This window comes from Doryrhamphus excisus, chromosome 18, assembly GCF_030265055.1.
Source record: "Doryrhamphus excisus isolate RoL2022-K1 chromosome 18, RoL_Dexc_1.0, whole genome shotgun sequence".
Taxonomy (NCBI): Eukaryota; Metazoa; Chordata; class Actinopteri; order Syngnathiformes; family Syngnathidae; genus Doryrhamphus; species Doryrhamphus excisus.
This window is the reverse complement of record NC_080483.1, coordinates 10,967,281-10,980,479: the sequence shown is the minus strand read 5'-3', so window position 1 is coordinate 10,980,479 and position 13,199 is coordinate 10,967,281. Positions and strand designations below refer to the sequence as shown.

Here is a 13,199-nt window from a genome sequence, read left to right as displayed (position 1 = left end):
ATTTTTATTTTTATTTTTATTTTTATTTAATTTAATTTAATTTAATACAATGCAGGTACATTTTATGGTATTGATGCCATTTTAAATGCACAGAGATAATGTGACAAGAGCCTGAGACCCATAGTTGTGTCATTCATCCACAAGCAACATGTTTGAAATGCTCTGGATCGGTGTAGACAGAATTTGAGGTAAACGGTGGTGAAATCAGACACTGACTGTTTCTCGGACACTTCGGGGTCTGCACATTTTGGAGTGGCCTTTTACTGTGACCAACCTCAGGCACAAGTGTGCACCCATCATACTGTGAGGTAGATGAATCATGAATACTCTACCAACACAGATTTAGACAGATTGTACCTTTTGTGTTCGATGGAAACAGTTTTAGCTCTTTGAGTTCCGCTCATAAAAATGGGAGCAAAAGTGTTTATATTTTTGGTGTTGGTTAAACGTCAATTTTCCGCTGAACAATGCTATTTTTATGCTGTGCCGTTTTTTTATATGCCTCACTGAAAATGCTTTTAGTCACAGAGGTTCACTATTATGTCACAACAAGTGGAAAAATTGGATTGATTGCTCAGTCAGCTATTCTATTAATGAATACCCACGTCCCATCTAGTATATAGTGATAAGTGTGAGATACACACAGATGGCGTTTGAAGAGTGAATATAAGAGGAGAGGACTAAAAAGTGTGCATTGCTTTCCCAAAGACTGCAAACATGCTTAGGTTTCTGTTGCTGACCTCTCTTGCCGCCCTGGGTAAGATTTGTCTGCTTCTTCCTGCCCATCTTCATTTGAATACATGATGGCTGACTCTACCTTATGGTGTGCCTCTGCTGGGATTAGTGCTGGCTGAACTGGAGCCCCAGCCCAGGTTCTTGGAAGATGATGAAGCAGAGGAGAGAGTTGTTGGAGGCGAGGTAGCCAGCCCCAACTCTTGGCCCTGGCAGGTTAGGTACATTTTGTTATTGAAAGACAAAATATATGGAACAATATTGCTAACAGTTGTAGCCACCTATACCTGTGATGTGTGGGGTCCCATTGGGTTCCATTGCAAGGGCACTAGTTTGTGTGTTTGTTTATTTGGTCTGATTTGGGTCCCATGCTACATTTTTAACATTCAAATCTTAAAAATTGTCACTTTCTTATATTATGTTTTTGTTGCTACGCAGTTTCCTTTAACAGCCGTAATTTTTTGGACACACGATTAACATGCGCACCTCCTGTTTTTGACGCTCGGCCCACAGCAACTCTGTAGCCACGAGCTACAAATATTGATCGGAAATGGAGAAAGAAAAGAGTTTTAGATTTGTAAAGTTGGCTTCAAAGCCCTGACAGATGGCTCTTGTAGCAAGACCAAAGTTATTTGTATCTACTGTCGCTTTGTTTGACTTATCACAGTGGCCCAACTAACTAGCACTCCATAAAGTAATCAAATCTTACCTTTATGCATTCCCACATAGTATTAGCATGTGGGAACAAATATGAGGTTAAAAAAAGGTGGAGAATATATGAAAATACATCCATACATCCAAAATACAGCTGTCTCTGCATGGGGCAACATGGACATTCTGTTCAAGAACAGTCAAACAAAGTAGGACAAATCGCCGCTCGCATTAAACATTCAAAAACTGTGGGATTTCTAAATAATGTTTACAATATTGTAATCAAATTATATTTACTGTAATATAATTATCAATATCTATGTATGAAATTAAATTGAGTTAGCAATTTTGACTAAATGTTTATTATTTTCCTGCTCCAAGATAAAATGTGTTTTAAGGTATTTTCATTTGTACATTTCATTAGGGAAAGGTGTATTGTGGCAAATGTTGAATAATAATAATTTCTGAATGTTCTACTCACACAAAGTTAGAATTTAAAACCAGCATCTTAAATAGACAAATTTTATTTTGAGAGTTCTTACTTGCTCATATTTTGGATTTGCTGAACCTTTGTGGGCGAATTTAAGAGCTAATATTATGAAGAAATGTAAAAATGTGGTTGTAGAAAATTGACTGTATATTATAATTATTTTAAATAATGGCCCATATTTCCCAAATTGATATCTCTTCACATAAAATTTGATGTAGTCTTTGTTGTAGTTGCACATCGAATTGTTTACCAAAAAGATATTTCCCCTACTTATTATAGATAAAAACGTATTTCTATCTGTGATTAAATGTGATTAATTCCGAGTTAACTGTGGACAAGTGTGATTAATCATGATTGAATACCTTAATCAATTGACCTTAAAAGATTAACAGTGACAGAATACATAATAAAATCACTGACGTGTCACAAAAGAAAATCCCCCCTTGCTTATGTTCTGAATTATTTAGCATTCTGTAACAATTCATGTAAAGCACTTTTTAACCCAGATCTACTGCTGTTCCGTTAGATCTCTCTTCAGTACAAATCTGGCAGCAGGTTCCACCACACCTGTGGAGGAACTCTCATCAAACGTGGATGGGTCATGACCGCCGCTCACTGTGTCGACCGGTGAGAGCATCATCACTATCAGCAGCAGCATCTTTAAAGGCGACCTATTATGCTTTTTTCCCCATTTTTCTGACCTATAAATGTTAGAATATTTGCAACATCAGTCATTGCTGTTTTAAAACGATTTTACACCAAAAGGCAAGGACATTTTAGTCCCTGGTTCCTGGGGTAAAAAATGGTATTGGGCCATCCTGACTATAAACTATCCATTTTTTTACGTCTACACTGCAACAGCTCCAGGACTTGGCGAGTGGTTCTGGGAGATCACAACATCAACAGCAATGAGGGCAGAGAGCAGTTCATGAGCGTGAGTCGTGTCCACCTGCACCCCAGGTGGAACCCAAGCAATGTTGCTGGAGGGTCAGTAGTCTGTTTTTGGAAGTCCCTTGAATGCACCATTCAAATGATCTCTTGTTTGTATGATAAACTAACAGTTATGTTGCATTAGGTGGGACATCGCTCTCCTGCGCCTGTCCTCTGATGCTTCCCTCAACAACTACGTCCAGCTGGGTGCCCTCCCCCCCTCTGGCCAGGTCCTTCCCCACAACAACCCCTGTTACATCACCGGATGGGGACGCACACAGAGTCAGTTAGCTTCTGTCTTTCAGTTCACTTAATTACGAGTAGATATTCTGCAGAAAACGCATCTAATTCACCCAAAGTTGGTAGTGATTTACAAATGCATAATAATGCATGTAAAATGTACAGCATACACATACCAAAAATGACTATTTTTTATGTCTTCATGAATCAGTTTTGTGTTTTGTTAGGTGGTACTTGAACATACCACATACTTTATACTTTTCATACTTTATACTTTTAGTCTTTCAGTTTTTTTTGCCCAAGGGGCAGAAAGAGGTGAAGACACAACTGTACACTAAAACTGCAGATGTCACTGTCACTGCAGTTTTAAGCCATAAAAATGGTGCAAGGTGGTAGAAGTGCATTTGATGAGCAAGGTGGAAGAGCATGGAGTAGTGTAGTGTGCAGAAGGTGAGGCATTTTAAGGACATTTTAACGCGTGCACACCTTGGGCACACTCAGCTTAGTTCCAAATGTGAAAATTGTGAATAGTTCATTGTTATATATTTGTCAATAATTCGTTATTTTGATGTAAGACAACCTTTTTTGTGTTGTTTATGTTGTCGTATAGTGTGAAGGTGAAAGTTATGCTTGAAATGTAATGCCATGTATTTTTCCATTTTTTTTTTGTTGGCAACTGACATTTTCCTGAAACTTACCTATGTTGTACTGCTGATTACTAAAGAATGGAAACAGGTAGAAACAATCTTGTTTCTGATGAAAGACAAGAGTCTAATCTTTCTTTTGGTAGGCTCCATGTTTATATATGTAGCCATAGAACACAATATTCTGTCTGCCTTCAAAAATCAAAGTAAAAATCTTCTGAAATGGCCGGTAAGGAAGGGGTTGCTTTTTGAAAAATGTCTCGGACTGAATGCCTTAATAGTTACAGGTTTGTTAAAGTATATTTGTTAGATTTCCTACTAAATGCGGTATTCCCACTGTGTTCTCCAGCTGGCGGTCAGCTGTCTGCCCAGCTGAAGCAGGCCTACCTGCCCTCGGTGGACCACAAGACATGCACCAGCTATGGTTGGTGGGGAAGCACGGTGAAGGACTCCATGGTGTGTGCCGGCGGCGGCAGTGAATCTGGTTGCCAGGTGACTGAACATGTTTATTAATCGAGATGTGAAGTTTATCTTGTTGTCGCCCTGCAATGAAGACAGCAAGAGTGAAATTCAAAGTGTGGACAGAAAAGACTCGAGTTTCTTGAGTGGGCTGACCTCTTGCTGTCAAGGAAGTTATTTTTATAGGAGAATTGTGGGAATTGCTTGATCAGCAAGGGCACAAGTCATCTACAGTGTTCCTATCTTGTGCTTAAAAAGCACAGTGACTTGCACAGTCACGCTCCATCTGGGAATTGGTCTTTGTGAGTCTTTGTGACAAACTGCAAAGAAAAGACAAGTCATTATGAATGGTTTTGTGTGATTCCGCAGGGTGACTCCGGCGGACCCCTGAACTGCAGCGTCAACGGCAAATGGGTTGTGCACGGTGTGACCAGCTTTGTGTCGTCATCTGGATGCAACGCCTACAGGAAGCCCACCGTCTTCACTCGCGTCTCTGCTTACATCAGCTGGATGAACAGCGTCAGTATTCAAACAAAAAGCTAATCTACTTGTGTGATATTGCATCATAATGATCAATTTGTCTTCTCTTTTCGCAGATCATGGGTTGAAAAGCATCAACAAAAGCCATCAGAATAAAAAGTTCAACAATATCAATTTGCCTCTTTCCTCATTTGACATAGTGGTCGTCCACTTTGCTAGCTAGCATAGGCTAACCGACTATTAGAACGTCTATTAATTAATTACCAGTATCGCCACGAACCATTAGCGAAGACGGTGTTGTGAAACCTTGCATGTGTGATTAAAGTAAAACAAGTGAATAATGTTACTTTTGTGGGAGTACATTTTGGCATCTCTTCAAACATGCTATTAGCAGGGGGTAGCATCCAAGATGGCTGCCATGTGTAAGGAACTAGTTGATGTAGTTATATTTATATGTACTGCTCATAGTATTCATGTTACACTTCTATGTGCAGCATGGGTAAATATCCTATAAACGTAAACGTTCATGACTTGCTGAACTTACAGTCTTCTTTATTTACATGGATATTATAGTCATATTGATACTTGTATAAGTACCCTTGCTTTAGTTCATTATGACGTCATCTTATTTATTAACGTTTCCGTCCCTGCAAGTGTACATACTTCCGGATTATGAACATTTATTTTGACAGGATCGGTAGGACGTCCTGTTTCCGATTGAACATCATGTTAAACTCAGGTAATATATCAGCCTGAATAAATGTATTTTGTACGACGGTGTATTAATTACTTCGTACATTATTTTGCTTCTCAATGTCGCCTTAATATGGCACAAGTCGTGATTTTAGGGTTAGTTCCATTTCGGGTATTTGTTTGATTGGTGAACAGTGCCATCTATCGGAGGCTAGGAAAACAGCCAACGCACTGACAAATTCAGACGTCATAATAAATATATATTTTTTTATTTTTTAATCTCCAACCCAAATGGCATACATTTAGACAGACAAACAACACATACTATCTTTGCTAAAAAAAAAAAAAAAAAAAAATTACAAAAATAAAATAAAATCCAAAGTGTCCAACAAACCTTCTTGTCTCCTGTGGAGTATCTGGTGACAAAAAAAATCTGCCCTCTTTTTCTTTTTCTGACTGGAACTTGAGAAGGGAGTCACAAGAGGTCAACGCTACACAGCATCAATAATGCAGAAGTACAAATTTGTCAAAGACACTGACAGTTTGCCTCCACTCAACTCAATTCAAACCAGTGATAGATTATGTGTGCCATGATTAATATTCTCATCAAGAATAAATATAACACCTGTGCAAGAGTGAAACTATGCATGACTGATTGCATTATTTATTACAGTGTTATCAAATGGTGTAATTTAGCACTCAGAAACCTTTTACACAACATGATACGACAGCTTCATTTCAATCAATAAAACAGATAGTATAAAGAGAACAGATTCTGTTACCAATGTGAGATTACACAGTGCATTTAAAGTGTTTAATATGTAACATAATCGTAATATTAGGTTGCTACAGCCACTTTATAACCTCAATGTCCTCAAACTTAAGTTGGAGTCAGTTGGCAGTGTTTCCTGAAAATTCATTTGGACCACCATGCACAAATAGATTTTGTTCTTGCACATAAACACATTATAATGGGACCCCATTATGATGTTTATTATGACTTGTCCCATCGTATCACTTGTGACCATTGTCCACGAGCAGAACTCACCTCAACATACAATGACATGCTTCACCCTTCATGGTATAAATGTATTTAACACTGCTGGTTTATTGAAAAAAGGTCTTTATTTTGGTGTTTTTGACCATTGCTCAAGATTGAGAAGCATAAATACAGTGGCAAAAAAAAGGCACAACAGTGTCAAATTGAAAATTCAATAGCACCTTTTTTGCTAAATAAATCAAGAAAATAATTTGATCAGGACTGTACATTTTACAACAGAGATACTGCAACTTATAAATACATCAGTAATTAATATAAGTACCTTCAACTAATCATCATCTCACAGCATCACCCCCCATTGTGGGGAGTAAGTCACACACTCTTAGAAGGCCGGGGCAGAACCAGCCTGAGCCCAATGTCGACCACGCATGACGGCATGTACGAGAGCGGGATCCAGATGAGCTTGGCGTCCCAGCCGGCACTGTAGCGGGTGCGTGGGTACATGGAGGTCAGGGCGTGCTCCATACAGTTGGTCACCTTGGTGAGGTCGGCATCGCAGATGGCGTTCATGATGAATCGTTGGATTTTGATGTCTGCAACAGGTGACCTTAAAATGTCATTGTTGCATGACACATGAATTAAATTGTATCACTAGTATTGTATAGCTGAGGGGTTTAGTTAGAATGTACTGCTGTTACCTTCTCTAAGCTCAAGTAGGTTGTATTGGGCTGCTACTGCCATCTACTGGTCTGTTTCTGTCAGTGTTTAGCTTCAAGTACACAAACATACACTGGACACTTCATTTGGTACACTTACACTTATCAAGGTACTTGTCTCCATAACTGGCTTGGACTTCTGGGCTGAGCTGATTCCACAAGCGATGCAGTTCCCTCTCGTTAGGCTCCAGACTAGTCACGGCGGTCTTGAAAAAGCCCGGTTCGATGATGCACACCTTCACGCCAAAGTAGTTGATGTCTCTCCTGTGGAAAGATAAAAATAATACTAACAATAATTTTCATTCATTAATTTTCTACCACTTTTTCCTCACGGGCGAGAGGTGGGGTACACCCTGGACTGGTCACCAGCCAATCACAGGGCACATATAGACAAACAACCATTCACACTCACATTCATACCTATGGACAATTTGGAGTCACCAATTAACCTAGCATGTTTTTGGAATGTGGGAGGAAACCGGAGTACCCGGAGAAAACCCACGCATGCACGGGGAGAACATGCAAACTCCACACAGAGATGGCCGAGGGTGGAATTGAACCCGCATAAAGTAGAGTAGAGTGCCAACAGTCCCAATATTGCATTTGAAACAACAAGGAACTATTGTTCTGAGGCCTGAGATCCTTTCAAAGAGCCTTAATCCCCAGTCACACACACGGAGACCCCCCCCCCCCCCCCCCCCCTCACCTGAGGCAGTCGGAAAAAGACTCCACGGCAAACTTGGAGATACAGTAACCACCACCGTTAGCCGCCACCCTGCCCAGGACCGACGCCACGTTCACGACACGCCCACGGGCCTTCTTGACCAAGGGCAGGAAGGTCAACGTCATAGCGATTACGCCATGCATGTTGACCTTGAGCGTACCGTGGAAGTCCTCCACTTTCATCCATTCAGTGGGACCCATGGGTAACGAGCGGCCGGCATTGTTCACGATACCCCAGAGTCCTGGTGAAAAGGACAAAATGTAGATTGTTCTAATCAACTGTACATTTGGGAGATTTCATATGCGTGTATTTCATATTCAAGATTTGTGAAATGGAACCTTTTGTAAAGAGGCTTAATGAAAATAGCAACAGTATGGCTTCACAAAATGTCCCGTGTGGATGCAAGTAAGGATTGATAGGCCTTGGTGGAGGTCTGTGAATTATATTTAATACAGAACAGCAATTCAACTTCAAAATTCATGTGTATTTATAATAATTAGTTTCATAATAGGAGTACTGACTGAATAAGCATAATTGGCAGATGCCAATTTTTGGGGCAATTAAAGTGGCCATGCAAATGGGTCTCTAAATAATCACTCACCTTTATCGCCGACCTCCTTCTTGGTCCACTCCATGGCTTTCTGAATGCTCTCCTGACTGGTCACATCCAGCAGGACAGTCTTCAAGTACGGTCCTGTCATCCTTTTCAGATCATCAGCTCCCTTTTCTGTGAGGCAACCGGCCAGCACGCAGAAACCTTTTTGGTCCAGCTTCCTACACAGCAGGTTACCGAAGCCCGAGTCGCAGCCGGTCACAAAGACATATTTGTCAGCAAAGTCTTCGATCTCCAGGCTGTCTCTGTACAGCCAGACTACAATCCACAGCACTGTGAAGGTGGCACTGATGTACAACCAAGCATTGTCCCTGCAGGAGGAGAGAGAGAGGATGTTTATACAAATATACTGAATATATGTATGGTGCACGGTGGAGGAGTGATTAGCATGTCGGGCACACAGTTAGGAGTTTGGGAAGACCTGGGTTCGATTCTCCGAGTACCCGGAGAAAACCCACGCATGCACAGGGAGAACATGCAAACTCCACACAGAGATGGCAGAGGGTGGAATTGAACCCTGGTCTCCTAGCTGCGCGCTAACCACTTGACCGCCGTGCAGCCCTGCTTTTATTATATGGCAGAATAATGTAAATAGTGCATGTTCAATACAGGATTAAGAAGAGGGGGTATGATTAAATAAGATCTGCTTCTTCCTACTCCTCTTCCTCTTCGACATGTGGTATTGAGAATTGTAACACGAAGTATTCCAATGTAACGTTTAGCGGTTTACTTTGCTTTGCTTAAAAAAAATACAAACACAAAACTACACACGGAAGTTTATGACAAAGTCTTACCATAAACACACTATGTGGTTAATCCAAAAACACGTCTATAAGGATTACGAGACGTATTATTGGCATTGTTCAATCATTATGCTGTATTAAATGCGCACAAACTACATAAATACAGGCTTTTTCACCACAGCACCATCTTGTGGAGTTGGTAAAGTACTGCACCATTAGCCTCAAATGACTCAAAAATGACTCCTGCACATTTTCCCTTAATTGTGATGAAAATTTCTTACCCTAAAAGATCGTAAAGAAACTCCATGTTTCCTCCAGGCTATGAGATGGATTTGTGGCCACCCGGATGACCTTTGAGGAAAAGAGGGTACAAAAACTGCAATTAATCAATCAATTCATCATAGTCTGATTGATTCAATGACATGTCATAGAGAACTACAAAAGTCTTCCAAGTTAGGATGTTGCTATTGGTTGTACATATTTCAGCTTGGGCCTGATGAGAATTTTTTTGCATAAGACTCTTATAAAAGACTGAAAGGCATTTCTGAGGGATGGAGAGACGGGAGGGGCTGCATTGTTTGCAAGTACAAATGTAATGCCTGTGACGAAGCAGCTTACTTTCCACTGGAAACCAATTACTTTGCAGCCTTGTTATTCAGTGAAGAAAAAAAGAGGATTTTATAAGCTGTTGTTATTATTTAATAAGAATGTAATAATTATTATATGTGAATATTATCCTGCATCATATTTGTCCACTTTAATTGGAATTCTCTCTAATGGTATATATATATTTGTAATAATTAAAACACAAGGAAAAACATTTAAATTGAGGAAAACAATTGAGAAAAATTGAGAATAAATTGAGAATAAATTGAAGGAAAAAAATACATTAGTTATGATTCAACACTGTAATTATTTTCAATCAAAGTGGCTAATATGGAAACAGTCCAACAAACAGCATACAAGAGAGTGTATCATCAATCATTTGAAATGTTTCATCCTACCTTTTCTTTTCTAGAGAAGCGAAGTGTTTTTCTTTGCGTTCCAACTCCGGTTATGCTTGTGTCCTAACTCACGGAGGCCAGTGAAAAAGAGGCTTTCACCCAAGCTGGTGCTGTTTTATCCCTTAAGACAAGTCCACAATTGGTAATCCCAAATCCATAAGCATTTGGCTTGTGCACATGTGCACGTTGAGGTAAAGTATGGCCAAAAGTGACAATGAGTGAGATTAGCCAAGTTCTCAATGTATTGCATTACTTTTACTTCAGGATCAGTAGAGTTTTCTTCATGTGAACAAACACAATAAGGCTTTTTATATAACATACTTATAGTAATCTGACTTGTTAATAAAGCTTTTTGTAAGATTAAAACATGGGCCTGATGTTAATATATTAATTTTGCCAACCTCATTCTTAAAAGTTGTGCTATTATTCTAGAATTATCTGCAGGAAATCATACTCAAAGCCACATTTGTATGTGTATTTTTGCATGAAGTAAAGTGTTACTAGCATATACATGGTCTTCAGTGTATGATTTCTGTGTTAGAACATTTTATGGTTATGAATGAGCTCGCATTAATTAAAAACCTAGTTTTTGTTTCAATACTTGCTGGAAAACTATAGAGGAAGAATACAGTGTGTGCCTGCTCAGCAACACAGAGGAAGGATAACATTTGCGCTTAATTATGTTTCCAAGTGGAAGTGGAAACAAAAAAAAGGAAAGTCACCACCATGGAAGAGCAAATGAACATCAATATTGTCCGTTCTTTTGTTGCATCATTAAATGCTGTCATGGATAGGTACTACAATGGGGGTGCTAGCATTCAAACATAAATATTATTAAATATTATTATCAGAGACTGTGGGTATGTGTATATTCACGCACACAGCGGACTTATGATGGCCATTAATGTCACTTCCACTTTTTGGCCTAAATGACAAATCTCATTAAGTTCAACTTGTAATAAAATTGTGAAGAATATAGATTTTTGTAAACTCTGTTCTCTGAAACCATTTTTGGTAGCACATGCTGCTTTAAGGATAAAGATTGTAGAATTCTATAGGGGTCATGGATTCTGTGCAATGTTACAAGGAGATTTGGGAGAAGAGGACTTATCCTTCCACACTACACATTCCACAAATTATTGACCACTAAACTTTCAGCTTTTGAGAATTATAAGAATTGTTTTTATTTAAAAAAAAAGTTAAGTAAAGAGGACAGGATCATTGTTTGTGTATTTTCTTTTTTATTAAAAAAATAATCACAGCCCAAACTTTACAGTTGATATTGTATATTGACAACCCATTCATACTGACAAGCATAATTGCAGAATATTGCTTTAAAGCATGAAACAGACAAAATAGCTGCTTTTTCAGTAGTATTGTGTGAAAGGATGTCAAACAGTTGTGTCCATGCTACATTAAGTAGTGTAGTATGAAGTACTACCTTTCTCTGTAGTCCCTTGGTGACTGTTGTATATACTTATGTGTCAGGCCAACCCTCCTTCAGACATTTACAGAAACATCTAAGAGGGTGCCGACTGAAGCTGGCCCTTGTGTACGTATTCCAGAGCTGTAGCGATGGTCCTCATGTCCATCTCAATACTTCGGGCCCAGTTCTCCACATCGCCAATTTCCTGTTGCAAAACAAGAGTCCAGTGCTACAGAGGATGTACCAATTCCCCCACCGCCTGCTAGCCCGCACACACACGTATCATTCATGATTTGGCCTGTTTGCTTGTGCTATCACTATCACTATCACACCCCAGATGTACCTACGAGAGTATTGTTGTTTATCATTAAGAACTGCCAATAGATAACTCCACTAGCTACATTTGATGCCAGTATGTGCATGCAATTGTGCCGTGCACTGGCCCACCTTCTCCAATCGTGCATCGAATTCAAGTGTGGCTCAAATAACTTGCACTATCCAAAAATGCTGGACTTTAGGTGTGAAGTGCTTTGTCTTACTTTTAGGGCCTGATTGAAACCCTCCACCATGTTGATCCACTGTGCAGTTTGCTTGGAGAACTGACCGGCCTGCACTTGGAGTGTTTTCACCTCATGGTCGAGCTTGCGCTGATTTACGTAGGCCTGGGCAACTCTGAAAACAAGACATATTATTGTTTGTGCTATAAATTTAATGGCGGTTCTAGGTATGGGCCATATGTGCAATTGGACAGAGCGCCATTTTCTTAGGGGGAAAAAAATCATCATTTAATTGTGTTAAGTACTCATTTCTTCATCAAGTCAGGATGTGTGGCAGATGGACGCCCTCTAGAGGTGGGATATCACACGTCAAATATCCATGTGACATGGATCAAACCAAACCAGAGGTTTCCATTTTATTTGTGTTGTAAAAATGTTTCGCTTGTTTTACTATATTATTATATTTTACATCTACTAATCATACAATGATTAGTAGATACAGAGGAGACATACACAAATCACTGCTTGTTTCTGGTGTAACTAACAAATTTGACACTGCATTTTTGAGGACATACCCAACGTTGAGATGGTCCACCAGAGCTTCCGTGAGACAGGTGGCTGCGGAAATAGCTTCACGCCTGCGCCGCTCTATGAAAGAAACCAAACTTAATATTTGCTGTAACGTTATAAAGTGTATTTATGTATATCATCATGCATTTTACATTCAAGCTCCAAAATACTCCACTTTAGCTTTATGATTTTAGCATCTGCTAGCATAACGGCCACAGGCAATTAGCTCTGCTCACCCTGCAGCTCCTTACGCTCGTTTTGCTTCGCCTGATGCTCCTTCAGCAAACGAGACAACATCTTCATTCGGCTGGCTGGCGTCGGACGTGTTTGAAAGCTTGCATATGCGAGATAAACATATAGTAAACATACATAAGAAAAGACCACAGAATTCTACCAGCTGACAACTACTGTCATGAGACTCGGCGCGGGTACGTCACAATGGGCGTATCCAAGTTGACGCACAAATAAGTGGGTTTTTTTGTATGTTAGTTTTTTTTTATCACAGCATGATTAAATACTACCACAAGGGAATGTTATGCTAATGTGGGAGATGTCGCTTAATTTGTTTGTTTTTGTTTTTATTTTTT

General features: G+C 39.6%; 3 protein-coding genes across 3 annotated transcripts; 1 reads left to right on the top strand and 2 right to left on the bottom strand.

The window, feature by feature from the left end:
* The first annotated feature begins 640 nt into the window (after positions 1 to 640).
* On the top strand, positions 641 to 4,796 carry LOC131106228 (elastase-1-like). Its single transcript, XM_058055108.1, has 8 exons — positions 641 to 757; positions 845 to 948; positions 2,400 to 2,500; positions 2,735 to 2,860; positions 2,949 to 3,085; positions 4,037 to 4,179; positions 4,516 to 4,665; positions 4,743 to 4,796. Exons 1-8 carry the CDS (start codon positions 718 to 720, stop codon positions 4,752 to 4,754), a joined length of 813 nt encoding a protein of 270 aa, XP_057911091.1. The 5' UTR covers positions 641 to 717; the 3' UTR covers positions 4,755 to 4,796.
* Positions 4,797 to 6,467: 1,671 nt separating this feature from the next.
* On the bottom strand, positions 6,468 to 10,210 carry rdh5 (retinol dehydrogenase 5 (11-cis/9-cis)). The gene is made up of 6 exons (XM_058055104.1): positions 10,120 to 10,210; positions 9,397 to 9,466; positions 8,361 to 8,683; positions 7,742 to 8,000; positions 7,136 to 7,299; positions 6,468 to 6,912 (listed from the first exon to the last, which is right to left on the bottom strand). The coding sequence occupies exons 2-6, from the start codon at positions 9,420 to 9,422 to the stop codon at positions 6,692 to 6,694; spliced, it is 993 nt and encodes a 330-aa protein (XP_057911087.1). The 5' UTR covers positions 9,423 to 9,466; positions 10,120 to 10,210; the 3' UTR covers positions 6,468 to 6,691.
* Positions 10,211 to 11,361: 1,151 nt separating this feature from the next.
* bloc1s1 (biogenesis of lysosomal organelles complex-1, subunit 1) lies at positions 11,362 to 13,062 on the bottom strand. Its single transcript, XM_058055066.1, has 4 exons — positions 12,849 to 13,062; positions 12,618 to 12,690; positions 12,085 to 12,217; positions 11,362 to 11,750 (listed from the first exon to the last, which is right to left on the bottom strand). The coding sequence occupies exons 1-4, from the start codon at positions 12,913 to 12,915 to the stop codon at positions 11,640 to 11,642; spliced, it is 384 nt and encodes a 127-aa protein (XP_057911049.1). The 5' UTR covers positions 12,916 to 13,062; the 3' UTR covers positions 11,362 to 11,639.
* Positions 13,063 to 13,199: the final 137 nt, after the last annotated feature.